General features: G+C 42.0%; 1 protein-coding gene across 2 annotated transcripts in view; it reads right to left on the bottom strand.

Annotated features, from left to right (window-relative positions):
• nphp4 (nephronophthisis 4) overlaps positions 1-18,142 on the bottom strand; it is a 97,460-nt gene that overhangs the window by 64,905 nt on the left and 14,413 nt on the right. For both annotated transcript variants that reach the window (XM_057039859.1, XM_057039860.1), the window contains 3 exons: positions 12,989-13,138; positions 10,697-10,833; positions 61-245 (listed from right to left, as the gene is read on the bottom strand). In XM_057039859.1, coding sequence (XP_056895839.1) covers positions 61-245; positions 10,697-10,833; positions 12,989-13,138 — 472 coding nt within the window. The remainder of the gene's footprint in view (positions 1-60; positions 246-10,696; positions 10,834-12,988; positions 13,139-18,142) is intronic.

Here is an 18,142-nt window from a genome sequence, read left to right as displayed (position 1 = left end):
TTGAGCAGCCCGCCAACAACTCAACAGCAGTCATTTCAAGGCGCGTGTTGGTCCGCTCACCTGTCTCTCAGCAGGGAGCTCTGTTTGGAGCTGCTGTCTGCACGTCCTCTGGGCAACACCCTTTGGGGCTGCAGCACCACCACTTGAGGTTTTTCCAGGAAGCACCATCCATTGTGGACTCCAACGTGGAGCCTTCTTTCTTGGATGACAACCGTCCTGAGTGCGCCATCTGGTCCTGGCTGCTTCTGAGAATTATTAGAACAACTATTAACAAATCACGCAAAATTAATTTAAAAGAATAATAATAATGTGGGTATTTTACAAATAATTATCCTCTCAATTTCTCCCCGTTGCATATGTCGGAATGTTTTTCTGCTTGCTTTCATGAGAAAAAAATGTCTCCACAGAAAGCATGAAAATATTGGCTTTAGAAAATGAGTGTGTTAAAGGCAAATAAACACTCATCTCTGCAGATGTCTTCGATGGCAACTGTAAGAACTTGGTGGCACTGATTTACGATGTAGTTCACTCGATCGCTCTGACAAAACACAAACAACTTATAGCTCACGAAGGACCAAACATCTCTTATTTACGCCGTTACTCCGTAGTCGGGGAGATTGAATTGGATTTGCCTGGAGACCGACATGTTTGCTATGAGAGTGCAAATGATAATCTCAAACTTAACTTTAGCTCTACTCCCTCGTGTGCTGTACCCGTGAAACTCTGCGGATCAGATTTGCTGATTGGTTTATATGTCGGTCAGTAACAAATAACTTAACGCACACGTCACATCACGGCATCGGCTGAAAGCAACCCACGAGTGCAGCCAGAATTTAAGCAATAGAAAGCACCAAAACAACTACATAGAGCAGTTTAGAGTACTCAATTCACCTATCCGGCCCAAATGCGTGTTTGGACTGTGGGAGGAAGCTGGAGAGAACCAACGCAGACAAGGAGAGAACACAGAAAAGGACCAGGTCTGTGCCAGAACCTTCTTGCAGAGAGACGACAGGACTAACAACTATAAAATACATGTAAGGTATAAAAAACATCTCTTCTTCAACACTATTTTTACCCTGCTGCAGAGTGCAACTCTACAGTTCCTAGAATATTTTCCATAAGCACCACCATCATACCATATCAGTGTCTCATAAACTAGGAACTTTTTCAGCTATTGGAAAACTGGCCAGCTCACCGCGGGGTGAACGGACAAAGACAAACATCCATTAGCACCCCCATTCACGCGCATTGGAAATCCTATTTAATGCCATCGCAGCATAGACTTAGATGGACTTCAACTTGAGCATTAGTGCAACAGTTGCATAAGGTGTTCAATGTACAGTACACTGCAAAAAGCTCTCATGGGACCTATCGGCGATGCCATGGATTAGATTCCATACAAAACAATAGCACTAAAAACGGTACACAATTTATCACACGTGCGCAGCTGCAACCCTGACGTCTGTTCTGAAGTCAGTCACCTGTTCAAATGACGTAAATGACAGCTGGCTTATGTCAAAATTCACAGCTTATTCTTGATGAAACCAGGAATAATTACCTCAGCGTGAGCTCCCCAGGTGACTAGTTCCTATAACAGTGCCTGCAGTTAGCAAAAGTGACTCACACTAACACCGTTATTTGAAGACGCCGTGGCTTTTTTTCTCCCAATGATATTGCTAATTAACAAATGTTCCAAAACTTGAGTGTGATGAGACATTTTTGGATGCTGCGCTGCCACTAATAATGCACAGCTGATTGACAATCCCTCAGTGATTGACTGTGAGCTCTCTAACCTCAAAGTGTGAAACCACACTGAGCTCGCCTCCCTTATCACTCCCCCCCATTTGTTTCAGTTCAGTCTCCTCGCTCTCACCATCACAGCTCTCACTCCCACACTCCCCCGTTTTTTTTTTTACCTTGCCCTTGTCATTCTCTCGCATAAAACCTTCTCCATATCCACCCACGCTTCCTCAATCAAATTAGCATATCAAATCAGCTGCGCGTTTGTCTCTTAAAAGCAGAACCAGCAGGAGCAGCCGAGCGGTCTGCCCGCCGACGGCACCGCCCGCTGCTGCTCTCATGTCACCACACTGACTAAACTCCAGCTCTCTGCTGCCGCCTGCGTACTGTCTATCTTCTGCCTGTCTTCATCGATGAGAATGGAGGGTAAGTTTCCCTTGTCATCAACTCATTTTTATATAACAAAAGAAGTATGTCAAGTGAGACATTTCCTTTGAGGTGTGTGTGTTGCAGCAAAAACATTACTCTGTGGAACACCTTAATACACTGGAAAGAAAATGGATGACACTCTTGGATTGCTGGTCTAAAGAGACATTTCTGGCCTCCTTGGAATAAAATAACCATAACAATAAAACTTGCTTAATGATATTCTGGTTCTGTATCCTCACAAAAAAAAGGAAAAAAAAGAATGATCTTTCACTTTTAGGCCTATGTCGTGCATTTAACGTCTCTCAATCATCACCCAGTAATCCAATCAAAAGTACTGTACTTTAAATATTCACATTATTTTGAGTCAATATGCTATAGTGCATTTTTTTACCTATAAGAAAATGCAGTGCCTCATTAACGCAACGCTCCCTGTAAATGTGCTGATTTGGCATTGGAAGAGGTAAAATCACCTGGATCAACTTTAGGTAGAAACAGCATTCGTTTAACATTTATATGTAGGAATGCCAAGTTTCTAGACTGTGGCAGCAAACAGGTTATGTTTTGGAAGCTAAAAATTTGCCGTGTCAGCAACATTAATATCTATGTTTATATTATCCTCCACCTGCTAACTAAAGAGTTTCTCTCCCAGCACTCATGTCGTTGATGTCCCAGATCCAGTTGAATGCTGTGAGGAAAGGCTTTTGGGCTTTGTTGTGATGTTAGGGTAAGGATAGACAGAAGTACAAGGGTGTGTGTTTTTATGTACATGCTACATAGTGGGGACCAGTATAAACACTTTTTCAGCACAGTAAGGGTAATTTGGGGGATTGGGGCCATCTTGGCCAGTCCTCACAACTTCATTAGGCTGTTTGAGATTTGTTTTCAGGTGTGTTCAGGTGCTCAGTTTGGGCTATGGTAGGGGTTAGGCATTAACAGTACTTCAAAATCTCAGTGTTTTAGGTGCGCCTTATAGTTGTGAAAATACAGTAACTGTGGGAGGTAAGGTCAACATAAGGGGATGAGTAAGACATTACGTCTATGAAAGCCTCACAAACATAAACGTGTCTTTGATTGTCAGCCTTCACAGGTAGCAGCAGAAATTTAAAAAACAAACATGTATGTAAGGACATAGAGCAAAAAAGAAAGATGTTTATAGGACAGCATCATTTACAGCAGAGCTCTGGTGTCTGTCTCCCCCCCACCCCCCTCCACCCAGTTCTGCTTTCATTTATTTCTTTGCTCTCGTTTCTCACTCCGTCAGTTTCTCTCTCTCTCCCCACCGCTCTTGTTCACTATCCTCTTTCTTCTCCCCCTTGCCTCCGTATGCTGCCGTCACAGATTTCTTCTTCCCTCGCTTGAAATATGAATATTTTAGAGCTAAGAAGCTTAAAAAGAACAATGAAACGGCCCCCAAGTTAAATTATACTCCATTTCCAGAGCCACAGAAGAGAGACTTCCCTGAGTGATGAGCGCACCGGCGCCATGTGGGTGTGCCTTTTACTCCTTCACACACACATAAGCTTGTTGTCTCCTGCTTTTATGTCATATCTAAGATATTCCCACTGATCTTGCTCATAGAATTTCCTGAATCAGCCAGTGGAAGAGTAACCCATCGACATGCTCCCGCAGTGTTTACTAGACAGCTGGGTGAGAAGAAGTTCTTGCCATCTTGCTAACCTAACTACTGTTTTTGTCATTAAAGGAAAAAAGGGGGCGGAGGCACAATGAGACAAATCCGCGGGCGTCTCGGATTCTTTTTTGTTTCCCAATTTCTTAACGGAGCAATCAAAAACAAGAAACTGGCAGGGGTGCGCGTTGTGGTTGTGGAACTAGCCAAGTGGCTAAATACTGCCTTAATAGTAACAGCCGTTAATAAATCCTGTCTCATGGCCAAACAAAAGTTCATTATAAAGGGGAAAAGAAAAGCTGCTGAAACATGTGCCTACACAATCAAAGGACTTTAGTCAGGAGTTGAAAAAGTAAGGAGCATTTGTTCTTCGAAGGTTGTTTCTTCTTGCTCAAATGGCTTTAGCTGAAGAGTTTTTCAAAAGAAGAAATAAGGAGTCAGGAAATGGTATCAGACAGGTAATGGGAGTTTCATATCCCGAGTTAATAAAGTATTAACCTTTTGAATCTCAGACTGGAATCTAAGGTCATATTTTGAGTGTCTGGAACATATAATGAAGTACAAAAAAATCCAATTATGAAGGAAGTTTATACCACTAATACGCTGTTTACATCATCACTAATACATGGATTTACATAATGACAAGGACATCTGATTCCTTTGACAATAGATTTAAAGGTGACGTTCTCTTAAAAAAGGACCAAAACAAAAATCTAAACGACTAAAATGCAAAGATTTAAAATGTGTTACCGTCCTATCACTGAAAGGAAAAACCAAACACCACTGCGCATTCACGTGAAACACCGAGGAGCCCAAACAAAACGGGATACATCATGAGAAAATAACAACCAATTCTGCAGCTCATAAGAGAATTGTATGCTCTTATGCTTACCTTGACAACATAATTATAATACACAATAATAACCTCCTTTCCCATGTTTTGATTATCCACATTATCTAATATTACATTTGTCTGTTTTGCCACTCTTACGAAACCTTTTATTTCTGTGTGTCTGTGCACCCGCACACACACACACACACACACACACAGAACTGCATGAATGTGATTTACAAAGAAAAGTGGCGCGTCAGTGTTCCTCTAAATTCTGGTTTGAGGTTCAAATATATTACAATTTTACATGAATGCAGCATCAAAGGGAGGGAGCAGACGTCTTCTCTGGGTCTGTTTGGGCGAGGTCATGCACAGTCACCTTCGGGGGCTCAAACATGCACCACTGCAGTCCACACGATGTTGATTTACACGTATTTGCGTGTGCATATGTGTTACTACCCACACAGGGGTTGTTAGCGTCCCCATGCTGGGGTGAGTCATCCATGGCAAGACACAGTGGTAAGATCATTAGCATGGCCCTCTTCCCATCTTCCCACTCCTCTTCTCCAGAACATATTTTAACTGGTACAAAAAAATCATCCTTGCCCTACACTCCCATATTTCACAACCCAAACTATTAGAGACAAGCAGAGATCCATTCTGTGTCTGTCCTACTTCCTGACATTACCCAACAATATCTGAAACTGGGGTGAGCGTATCTTTAGCTTAACAAACTAACTTGCATTTGTTTTCATTTTAACCCAGCTTTCTCGAGCAACAGTCAACTACTGAGCAAACACAACCAATTTATGGTGTCAGTCAGGCAAGAAAAGGTCACAAATAAAGTGGAAGCCATATGGTGTAGTAAATGGCTACCACTGCGCGGTGACAATCATACTTCTATCTCAGCCCATACACGCCAAAGAGATCAGGGGGAAACGGTGGCTCTATCTCTCAGTTGAACTGCGCTGTGAAACGGCGCTTCATGACTCTCAGACACTTCGGCCCTCCCTCTCTATGGACAGCACTCTCAGAAAGACCCTGTGTTCCACCTTCCCCAAGTCTGTGGTTGCTTACAACAAAACAGGCTTTATTGAAGGAAGGCCTGCAGACAGGCAACGATCGAGGGCGGTCGAAAAAAAGGTTGTGAAATCCTACATTCTGTGCAAGGTTTCGATGAGTCCCAAATATGTGAGTCTTTTTTAAACAACCCCGCAAACACTCGGTGAGATATCAACATGTCAGCTGGAAAAGTGGCAAGGCGTACATTTTACTCCGGATTATATTTGATGAGAGTGTTTATTTATTTCCCTCTTGCCTAGTGTGATGAATTCATTAAGTTCTTTTTTCTTCTAGCATGGAATTTATTTGCCTACAGGAAACTTTGCGTCAGCATTAGAGTGTTGGCATCCTCAGCAACTAATTGACATCAGAGGGATGTAAAAAAAAATTTAAAAAAAGAAAGATTATCAGCTTGGACAGATGTGATCGCTCCATAACATATGGCTCGATCACATCTGTCCAATACCTGATGAGTAAAACATGTGAGTATTAAAAGTTTGTAATGATCCCAAAGTGGACCGTTTCTGTTTTTAACCTTGTGTAAGTTCTTTTAGATGTTTCTGTTCAGTTTGGTCAGATTTTCTAATTACATTAATTCTGCAAAAGGAAATCATTTCGGGCCATGACCAGTTAGATTCTAATTATGTCCTAATTACAACAAAATTATTGCGCTCGGTGTGCACAATTAAAGAAGCAGCCAAACCGTCTGCCCTCAGAGAATAACAGCAAAACGAATCCTATTTTACAAATTGTTCAACCTCCGTTCTGATTTTTTTTTTCTCCGTGGGGGCAGCCCTACTTTTAGATTCCCTCTTTTAGGACATACGAAATCTTCCAGCAGCTTTGTTACCAGCATCGGTCCTCCCATTCGCACTCTGCTCTTTTTTGCCATTTCCCGTCTTTTGCAGCCTTCTGATCACTAGACGAGATGTTACATAATGCCCGTCCAGCTCTCGGGCCCTTTTTAATCAAGGCTGGTGTATTTCATTGAAGTTAGCAGTTGGCGATGCTTCAGACATGTTGAGCAGACATGTGGAGACATCTCTGTAGACGTGTGAGTGTTTTAAGGAAATCAGAGCAAAGTGGAGTTATTCCAGAGCATGATGCACATTAACCAAGTGTTCATCAAAGTGTTTTAAGGAAGCTAAAAAAAAAGAAGTTATGATATTTCTTCTTAAAGCGCATCAACTAGGACACCGGCTGCATTATATATGGAAAAGGCCCATAAAGAAAAGGGCCAGGACTAAAAATAGCACTACTTATGGGGAGATTATGGGAAGAGCGTATAGCAGACTAGCATAAAGGATTTGCCTGCACTGTATATTCCTCCACCCCACAATTTTCTCTTCACTTTTGCCTCCCTAGCAAGCTAATGATGTTCCCAAATCACACAAACGTACACGCTCGCTCGCAACGTGGTAAAACTGAACTGGCGGCTGAGGTGTCGGCATCACTTCAGAGACAGCTTGATGACAATCCAGCAGGAGTCACACATTTAAAGGTCACACACATCACAACTGTTCTTTCCCTTTCCTCCCCCCTCTCATTCTCACACACACGCACGCACAGACTCACACAAGGAAACTAATTAAAAGCTGCAATCATGCCAGTATTTGCAAATATTAACACCTCTGACAGACATGAGACTGTCGTCATGCGCTGAAGTTGCAAAAGCTGAAAACTTTTAACTAACCTCCACCACCATGGGATGGTTGGGAGGACCTTTGAGCAACATCTCACAAAAGAGGGAAAAAAGTGAAAACGAGAGGAGAAAATATATTCATGTCACTTAGCTCATCGTGGAAAAGAAGAATAACTTATCTACGCAAATCATTATCCACAGATTCCAAAATTAATACTTGCAAGAGAAAAAAAGTGAACTTTCTTTTTCACAACACAGTTCACGCCTTGTCTACATGGAAAGTTCTGGCTTCTTTATAGAGTAAGTTGCAAATATATCTGAAAAACAACTCAATATGTTTCTGCTGTAGAGACTGTAATTATGTATTTGTAGGTTAGCAGTGAAGGAAAGACTGCTAACATTCATTACAGCTCAATTGCTACAAATCATCTTCAGTTGTACAAAAAAGGCTTTTTTATCTTATTTATTTACAGATGCACCTCACCTTAGCACATTAAACAGCCTGCTGTAACTTTTTGGTTCACAAATGACAGACTTTGGTAATCATGGTTCTGAGGCCAGTGCTTTTGGGTTTTATCCCTTTGGGAGGACAAAATGTGTCAGAGCAAATTTAATATCACTCTGACGAACTAGGATTTTTCTTGTGTGCCACTGATTTAATTAGCAGATGTCCTCAGATCATGAACGTTAGATTTACCCTGTTACAGTGTTGTCAAAAAGTATTCCTAATATCTTTTTTAAATATTTATAATGCAGAAATGTTCGTGAACATCATACTAAGCAGCTTTATGAGGATTTCATTTCTCAAGAGATAAAGCTACCTACTTCTGTTTGAAAAAGTCATTGTCGCCCTTGTTAATTCATGAGTTAAACAACCAGGTTTTTTTAAAATTGAGCTCATTTTGCAAAAATAAATAATTTGAATAGAAACTGTCTGAAGATGGACCTAGAACAGGTGCAACACAAAGACAGAAGCATTTATCTGTCCATACCAAAAGCCTTGGCGCTCAGGTGAGCCACGGCGAGAGCCTTTATCCACAAATGGACAAACTGAAAGTTTTTGTGTCAAAAAAAGGCACGAATGCCTCATTGAGGATGTCACAAATGATCACGGGGCAACACTGCCATCCATGGGAGAGTTCTGAAGATGACCAAGAGGAACACAAAAGCTCTCTCCTCACCTTGGTTATTCCCCCAAGATATTTTTGGAAAATATTCTGTGGACTGAGTAAAAGAAAATTGGAGCTTTCTAGAAAGGGCCTCTCCTGTTATATCCAATAGAAACATAGCACTTCATTTTTTTAATGTCAATTGATGGATGAATTCTGCTGGCCACTAGAAAAAAAAAAATCACGTTTGTGACCTGAGGACCAGGCACATCAGACCAGCCGGTCCACATCTGACTGGCTGAAAAAGACGTGGCAAACGGTCCTTGACCATGCTTAAATCTGATGAAGATGCCGTGGCGAGACTTTGCTACAGGCTGCTCAAGCCTGAAGACCCTCCAATGTGGCTAAATGAGATAATTCTGCAAAGACGAGCGGGCCAAAAGTCTCCGCGGCCATGTGAGAGTGCGACAGACTCACTGCCAGTTACTGCAAACACCTGATTACAGGTTATGCTGCCAACGTGGCACCAGCACTTATTAGGTTTGGTGGGCAATTACTTTTCACTCCTGGGCGATCCAGGTTTTGAACCTTTTCTTGAACAAATGAAGTTATTGTTTAAAGGCTGTTTTTATCCCTTTTAGTTTTTTTAGGGTCACTGTGGTCTGGAAGGTGTAAAGGTGCCAAATAGGCAGAAACAAAAGACTGAGGAAGGAATAATCTTTCACAAAATTGTATTGCTGCTCCTGCTGCTGCGTGGATTCACCCTGCATACATAAAACCAGCGTGAAGGGTTAGGGAGGTCTTAATCTTCACAAAACTTCTCTTTAAATATAATTAACTTCAAATGGGCTTTCATGTCCCTTAAGTACTGGTTCCCTCCGGAGGGTCAGTGGGCTGCTCTGGAAGTCAGCCTAAGTCCGATCCCTCCCATTAGAGTCCGAGGGTGGGACAAGGGGAGGTCAACATTACACGCTCGGTAATATACTAAAGGGAATAAAAGAAAAAAAAAAGTGGAACCATCCAGGCAGCCCCATTTTGTTCTTTTTCATGCTGTCAGCACCGCTGATATCGCGTTCACTCCATCATGTTCGCTCCAAGAACCATGCATGGTTCAGTTCAGCTGTTTTAAAGGAAAACAAGATTAAAAAGGAGACTACTGCCCGGTATATGTGCTGCTTTATAAATGGGAAAAGCACGACTGCCTGAGTAGGGCCTTGGAGGGTTCTACAATATGAAAGAACAGCAGCATGAGAGCTGCAGCATCAATTCTCACTCCCTCCCAAAGACACAACTTAGATTAAACTGATCAGACATGGCTCACAGAAAGCCACTGTACAAATAATTACCAAATAATTACAGCTGGAGTTTGTTTGTTTGAAAAAATCATTAAAAAAGTTATGCTTTTTAATGAGATTTTCAGCAAATGTTGATAATGGGCCAAGGAACAGATGATTACATTTTTGGTTGTGTCCTGGATTCCATAGGGGGACTTTGACCTTTAATCTTCCATAGACCAATGCCAAGGAGCTTTGATCAAAAAGCCACCTGCTATGTCATGGGACCGTGTATTACCACTGCCTATCTACTGTAAACTACTGGTTTAAGCCACAGTATGCCGGGGAATGACCGGCTTGACAGAGGTCTACACTCTCTGAGTGCTTTTTGACAAGTTGCCGCTGCCAGGGGCCATGTGCCCACTATGGTTAACTACCTAACTTCCTGTAGACAAGGGAAAAAGGGCACAAATAGATAAGTTTCACTTCAATTCATGCGACGGCTGTAAAATGTCTTGCGCCCGTACACTATACAGAAAATGAGATAAGAACGGATGCGGGAAGCACCATGGTAAGGAAAAAAATCATCTTTGCAGAGCTGTGTCAAGGCCATCACAGTCATCCGTAATTTGAGGAGTGTCGTGAACGGTATCGGGGTTGTGCATGTATTGGGTGATTTTATTTTCTCCCTTGTAAGCACAACACAATTTGCACAGCGATGGATGGTGGACGCAGGCGAGGATTCGCTTTGCTAATGCCTATACTTTAAAATTGGCGTTCAGTCTGCGTGTTGTCAACAAGAAAAGGATGCTTATGTGTATACAACCTGCACACCGGTGGACACAGTCAATGATCTAGCCAAATATGATTGCTGGTAATTCCACTGCCCTCGTGGCGACCTCTGTTACTGTCTGTAATCTGTCACGCACATGGGCTGTCAAGGTTCTGGGAGTTGCGAAAGCCTGAAAAGCTTGGCCTTACTGTGTTCTGGTAGTCGGCATTGATCAGCCGCAGCAGCTGGCTTTCAAACATCTCCAGGGAGGGCTGGAGGGTGATGGTTAGTCTGCTCAGGGTGAAGGGCAGCATCTTCAGCAGCTGAGGCTTCAGTAGAGCGTCTCCTGTGGCAGGACCAACAAAACATCTCCATAACAACCATGCCCTAACATTAACTTTTAGGTCAGGATTTTTTTTGTTTGGTTTTTACTTCCTGGGTTTTAAGGACAGAGAAAGACACTTTATAAGAAAGTCTGAAATATATTAGTATGAGAGAAATTCCTTAAACATATTTAAATGACTCAACATGATCATCACAATAGAAATTATTTTAGGATCAAATGCTTTTAAAAAAAAAAAAGCTGAATTCCCGGTAACCCCCTGCCTCTGGTTAAAATTCAATTCTTTGAACTTTGTGTTTGAAACCGCAATCGCAAGCGTGCGCCGGCGTCCAACTGTCTTCAAGACATCTCTACACCCACCACATCCTATCCAAAGGATGCAGCAACATCTGGCACTCATGCACATTCCATAGTGCTGTATTTAATTATGTAACGGTCTATTTCATGTTAGTTTCGTGCTTTTCAGCCCAGTTCTTCTTATGGAGCCGTCTTAAGAAATGCTATTTGTCACAGTGGAATTCTGGGAATTCTTCCTTTCGCTTCTTTCACACTCATACTAGGTCATCGTATTCTTTACAAAGTACCCTATAGTTTATCAGTCCTCCTGAACACAGTCATACTTTGTGGATATTTGATTAGACCTTTTCTGACTGGTGACAGTTTTGACTATTAGATGCTGTCAGCTGCACTCAGGGTAAAATGAATCAGAATTGGTTAAACTATGAGGGAATGGGTGAAACAGGAGACCGAGTGGGGTCCACAGTCGCCTTTTTTAAGACACCCCCAGCAGCAAATAGCCAGTGCGATTGTAATCTCTTCAGGAGTAATGTAGCCATGAGGCGTTTCATTGCAGCCCTTGTCTCTGGAGCATAGAGTTGGACTGTTCTGAATGTGGCGTGAATATCAAAGTGGTGGCTGTGGTCTTAAAAGGCAGCTTAGGTCTCTGCTGCTCACAGCCCCAGAACATGAAGAGGATTAACCGTCTACCATACCTCCCACTGACTCCCAATGATTATAGCTCTGACTGTCAGACTTCATTACGCCCCCCCCCCCCCCCCCCCCCCCCCTTAGAAACTTTCTAAGTACTGCAGACATTTAAACTTCTGATTGAACCAAGTTTCCAACAATTGTGTGTTGAGGCACACTGTAGTTTCTGGAACACTGTGGTACACCTGGAATGTCCTGACTTGCTCTGTTTAATTTAATAACAGTCATATGGAGCAAATTGTATTTGCACCATAATTTGATATAATATGAAAGATCATTATTACTTGATAGGAATCTGTCATTTATAGCTAAATCAAGCACATCACCCTCCATTAAACCCTGGTCTGGTCAGGTGTTTGACTAGTCAAACGATCAATAGTACCGGAGGCATCACAAATCAGCAGGGTCAGTGCCTGGCCCAGGGAGGGAAGGACCTCCAACAGGTGATTAACACCCTCACTGCCATCGGTGCCCACCCACCCTCATCAGCCAGACAGTGAATTCATCGTGCACAGCCCAGGGCTACACAAATTGACAAAAGTCACCCGAACCGCAGGCTGGTTTGCACCGCTGCCATCTGTCAAATGGAACCGAGCTCACGACATGCATGCTATCAGATAGCAAAGCCAAGAAGCCTACGACGTCCCTTAAATGCTTTCATTACAGAATTGTTTAAATATAACTTATTTATTCGGATTTGTTATTTCATTCTGTGATTGGCATAAACTAGTTGTAAAATATATTCCACTTGCCTCTAACATAAGATGAAAGTATAAATACATCAACAGTGGAAGGCTGCATCTGTGGTTTAAGATGTAGAGCTCACATGTTTACAGATGACCTTCATCTTGATAGGCGAAAACTGAGGGAGGCAAATATTGTTCTCAGCATTTGCTCTGTCAAAAAGACACATTAAGTGTTTTGGATTCCAAAGGGAGCTTGTGCGGGGAGAACATCAGAACATGTCAAACAAGTTGAGAGACGGGGCTGTAAAAAGATTTTGACCTGAGGCACAACATGCTGTTTGACCATCTGCTCTTTTCTATAGTCCTGCGGTGCTATTTGATCTACTGGCAGCATCAACAATTCTTCAAAATTGAGGTACACAGGTCTTAACACGCTATTTTATTTTGTTTTGTTTTTTTAACCGACACTGATTGGTGTGATTTACCTGTTGGAGAACTCAAGAGGCCTGGAATGTTCTCGTCTCCTGTGACAAGAACATTTTCTGGAAGCAGGTGCATCGCGGGGTCCATTGCAGGGTGTTTTTTTATTACACATTCCAGATGTGCTCCTTCAACCGCTGCAAGGAGACCGTTGTCTGCAAAGACACATAAAAATTTACGGGGGAGGTTTTTTTCAATATTTCACAGCAAACTGCAGCTTTGAACGATGCCCTGGTCCAATTTACAATCATCAGCAGACCCACACAAACAATGGCATCCATCTCCTTTGCATCACAGGCTAATATTTCTCCAGAAGCACCAGGCTAGCTGACACCCAAAACAGACACCGCCATTTTTCATTATTCCATTGGGTTTTGGTGACCTGGGTGCATTGTTCCATTATACTGCAACTATTATCTCCCAAAGAAAACTGAAATCATTCAACTTGTGAAAAGCGCTGCTCCCGAAGAGCGCCGCAGCCTCATACAGCTGATGATGTATGAGGAATGGGCTTAACTTGGCCATTGTTCATGCAGGTCATCCATTGGCAATTGATGACCCACAATTCTCACCATAAACTCAAAGTACCTACTGCATGGTGGTGGTGGTGGTGGTGGTGGTGGTGGTGGGGGGGGGGGGGGGGGGGCAGTTTTTGATGGCCTGCGTGTGTTGGCTTCTCCCAAACCCAAGCACCATCCCAATCTGTCTTTCTGACAGGGTTAATGATTGCACCTTCAACACCATCAGTGACAATCAATAGGAAGGTGCATTCACTCCCATAGGCTCTTTCAATAGGACGACAGTGAGAAATCTGCTGGTCTGTCCTATAGATTGTGACTGGCATCACTTTTTTTTCCTTTTTATATGATGAAACATGACAGTAGGTTCCATTTGAAAGACATGCATTTGAATTGATGCCATACTGTAACTCATAAAGCTACAAAATGTGGGGGAACAAAAGAGAATGGAATGACCTGCTTGACCTCCATTCTAAGAGGTTTTATTTTTCCATTCAGTATACTATATTTTGACAATTGTATATTTTTATAGTGAGGTGCTACAATGTCACAACATTACGAATATATGAAACATGAATGTCTTGCGGCAACATAGGCAGTAGTCTGAACGTACCAGAGGAGGACAGCTGTTAACTGGAATAGCTGTAATATAATAATTGCAATCAGCACAGAACTATGAATTATGTAACTAGAGACTGTACAATAGCAGATGATTACATGAGCAGGTCATACCTGATCTGGTATGAGTAAAAAGCTGAGACATTTTCAACCAATCATTGTGTTTTCCTAACATGCAATCTGCTGAATAATTATTGCCTCTGCGAAGCGAGGGGGAGGGTGATGTTGTTATGAAGGCAACGACTCTGAGAAGAGGAATCAACATTTATAGTCCATTTATCAGAAAAGAAACTGCTTTTTCTTAATCATTATCAGGGTTCTTGGGCAACTTTAGTCTATCCCAGTGCTCGCTGGGTGAGAAATGGGGCTACACCTCCAATAGCTTTCCAGTGCATTATAGGGCACACACACTTTTTACTCATTCACAATAATGTAAGGGATTCACAGCTGGAGCGGCACTGTGGGGCAGCTGGTAGCACAGCCGCTTACAGGCTCCTTTCCAGCTTCCCGTACCTGAGTGGGTTTTCTCCAGGTATTCCAGATTCCTCCCAAGGACCACAAACACAGACGGCAGGTTGATTCAGTGATTGATGCGTATGATGGATGAAGATTTGAGGAAGAATTCTTGAACTCAAATTATTTCTGTTTCTGTACCATTTTAACATAAATGCCTATCATATGAGTACTTAAGAAAAATGTTTTTTTTAATGAGATGTCTCTTCACCGATAATCTTCACATTAAATTTGCAAGAATCCGGGCGTTGTTATGGGCACATTCCCAAATTGAGCTGCTTGATGCCTACATCAATATAGCAGAACGATCATCCTAAACACATCAAAGTGATGCTGGGTCTGATTGAAGACCGCAGAAAAGCGACCACTTCAGTCGCTACGGGTTTCCACTCCACGTTTGCCATTGCTAACACCTTTGTGCATTTTAGGTAAACTATGAAATAAAATTGACAAGAAACTTTGAAAGAGTGCAACGATAACGTATTTCTAATTCCACAATTTCTAGGAGAATTAAGCTGAATCCCCTTTTACCCTTTCCCCTTGATCTACCCTTGTCCCTTAAAACGCAGTGGCAAGGGGAAGGGGACAAAACATTTCCCTGCTGGGACACCACCAGCAAACATAATTAGCTGGCTGCTACATCAGAAGAAGCACCAAGTCAGAAACAGTCAACATGCCACCGTCAATAGAGATCACTTCCTGGGTTCAGGCATCATTTGCAGTGAATCTACCATCGGTGTAGCTATTATTAGTTCGTTATAACGAATGATTTAAAATACAATGAAAAATTCAACACATGGCTAAATATTCACATGTAGTAAACCAATTCAGGTCATGGTTTGTCTTCTCTTCGAGGGCTGTATGGCCCTTTCCCTCAACTGTACAGAGAATTGGGACACCACTTGGCTCATTGTGAACGCACAAAGCCTCCGTGCATGTTTAGGACAGAAATCTAAAAAGGTTGTTGATGGAAACACAATGGATTGCAGAAAATACGGTGTTAAAAAAAAGGAAAAGCATCATCATAAATCACAGTATTGTCTGGCAAACACACAACTAAAATATGTTCATCATTGTTCTAATGGCAGAACTGAAACCGAAGACTATCAAACAACATCATTGGAGTCTCTGTGGTCTGAGGGAGTCGCTGATTTCACTCGTACAAATATGTAAAACACGAGTTGACAAGAGTTGTGGTTAGAAGTGTCCATTTTTGCGGCGCGCAACATTTCTATCAGCTCCCAGAGCTGAGCCTGTATCTTTAAAGGCGATGGAAGCGGATTGGGAACAGAAGAAGACAGAGTGTATCGGTGTGTTCCACTCCACTCCCTTCTGTGACTCACCCCAGCCAAAATCTTAAACTCGCTCCATCATCAGACTTACTACAGAAAATGCCCACATCCAAAGCCAAAAAAGGGGGGAAATAGTTTGACAAATGTCTGGACTGATGCACAAATGCTTTCCATGTTACAGTGGCTTTAACAATAGAGGTTAAACCATTGGGAAGGACAGCACAAAAAGACAGACCTTTAACGACACAAATGACTGAGATCCTCATTTAGTCCATGTTCTTTATGCATCAGGATTCGAACATTTTGCCCTTCTTTAAGATTGTGTTGTGTTAATATTCAGCGCTGACTTTGGCAGAGATCTGAAAACCCCCGAAACTGATGGGAAACAACCACAAGGTGGAGGAAAGGAAAGGACTGATGATAGACCACCGTGGTTTCTTTTACGGTGTTTCCCTTCTCCATCACTGTGATATATCAAGACACAAATCTGCCTCTACAGAGCAAAATAGCTGCAAAGCGTGGTGTGCATTTTTCATATGTGCAGTGTTGAATAAAGCCGTTTTGAATGATGAATCAGTGGCACAATTTGTGGTGGTGACTCGAACATTGTTTCCATCTCATCTCGACGTGCACACACGAATTGGCGGTTGATGCAAATTAAGAAATGCTAATGTGAACACAATGTGCCATCTGTTTGTCCTGTAAATCACACTAAGGGGGCCCCTCAGCCGCCCTCCATCCTTCTCTCCTGTGATTTCCTCCCTCTATCCTTCCTCCTCCTGTCCCAGCGGGTCAAAGAGACAGCCAATGAGCTGTCTCCTCAACTTTATTGCCTTTTTCCTCTGTCCAAAGGCAACTTCCTCCATTCTTCCTCTTTCTTACATCAACAGCCAATTCTCTGCAACTTTAGATAATAAAGACGTCTTAATTTATTGTTCCCAAGTTTCTCCACTTTAAATTTGGCTTTAGATTAAAATCTTTATGATATATTAAATGTTCTTACTCATTACACTGCATTATCCAGTCTAAGAGGGATTTATTTGGCTCACACGGGCAATATCTATGAAATTGTTCATCGTTTCCAAAATCAGATCTCGCAAAGCGAAGTAAAAGCCTTTTCATTTAAGAAAAGGAAAAGCTGTTCATTCATCAAACATTCATCAGAACTGAAGAAGCCTTCTGGATACGTCTTCAAGAGAAGAAACCCAGTCCAGTTGACAGAGAAAACTACTTTGGATACAATGACCTGGATGACTGAGAATTTACACAGACAACATTCATCAGTCTTGCTGTATAGGAATGTAAGCATCTGATCCTTTTGCAGACAATCAAATGAGAAATATGCTCTTTTTACTTTCCTCCTTCCTCCTCTAGGCTTATAAGTTATTTTCTGACTGTGCGTTCACTCTTGCTTTGCTTAGCCAAACAATCTTACAGGGAGAGTGTCTACAGTAGCTGTCCTCTCAGTCCCAGGTCAACATCCAGCATGCAGTTAAAGATGGCTGTAATATTCATACTTCAAATTGTCTAATGTCAATAGTAGCCTCCATCAATAATCCAAATTGTACACATAAATGTTAAGGGATTAATTGTGATCATTAAAGAAAATATAGATATATATATTTATAAACATAGATACAGAACAGACAGACTTCCATAACAGAGAAAGCTGGTATTATATCAAAATTACTGACAGTGACGGTTGCTAACAACTTTGGATAACATTAGAGGCGCATTTATTCCTCCAGCGGGAGGAATCCAATGCACTCTTTCTCCGTGCAAATTGTTTGCTCCACACCGTGGTGCAGAAAACGATTGCTAGTGGAGTGTGAAGACAACAGTCTGGATTGCAAACAGTGGACACAATGCTAATCTATCTGGGTGCTCCACAAGAGGCAGCGCAATCGTTGGCCTTGGAATGGAAAATAAGGGTCATGCAGCAGAGAGCAGAACGAAGGTTTGCTCAGTTTGTGCACAGAATTTACAAGCGATTCACAGCATTTAAAAAAAAAAAGAAAGGAAACACAAACATGATATGTTCCTGGTCTGGTAGTCAAACTCATCTTCAACAATCAACAACAAATAGCCTTAAGTTGTGGGGCGATGTCGCGATAACAGGACTAACAATATGAAGAACTTTGGACATGCGCATGTATGTTTGTACGTGGGTGCTAGGAGGTTTATTTTGAATAGCAGAAACTTCTAAAAGAATTTTAAT

The sequence above is a fragment of the Takifugu flavidus genome, chromosome 8 (assembly GCF_003711565.1).
Source record: "Takifugu flavidus isolate HTHZ2018 chromosome 8, ASM371156v2, whole genome shotgun sequence".
NCBI classification, from domain to species: domain Eukaryota; kingdom Metazoa; phylum Chordata; class Actinopteri; order Tetraodontiformes; family Tetraodontidae; genus Takifugu; species Takifugu flavidus.
This window is presented reverse-complemented; position numbering and strand designations above follow the sequence as displayed.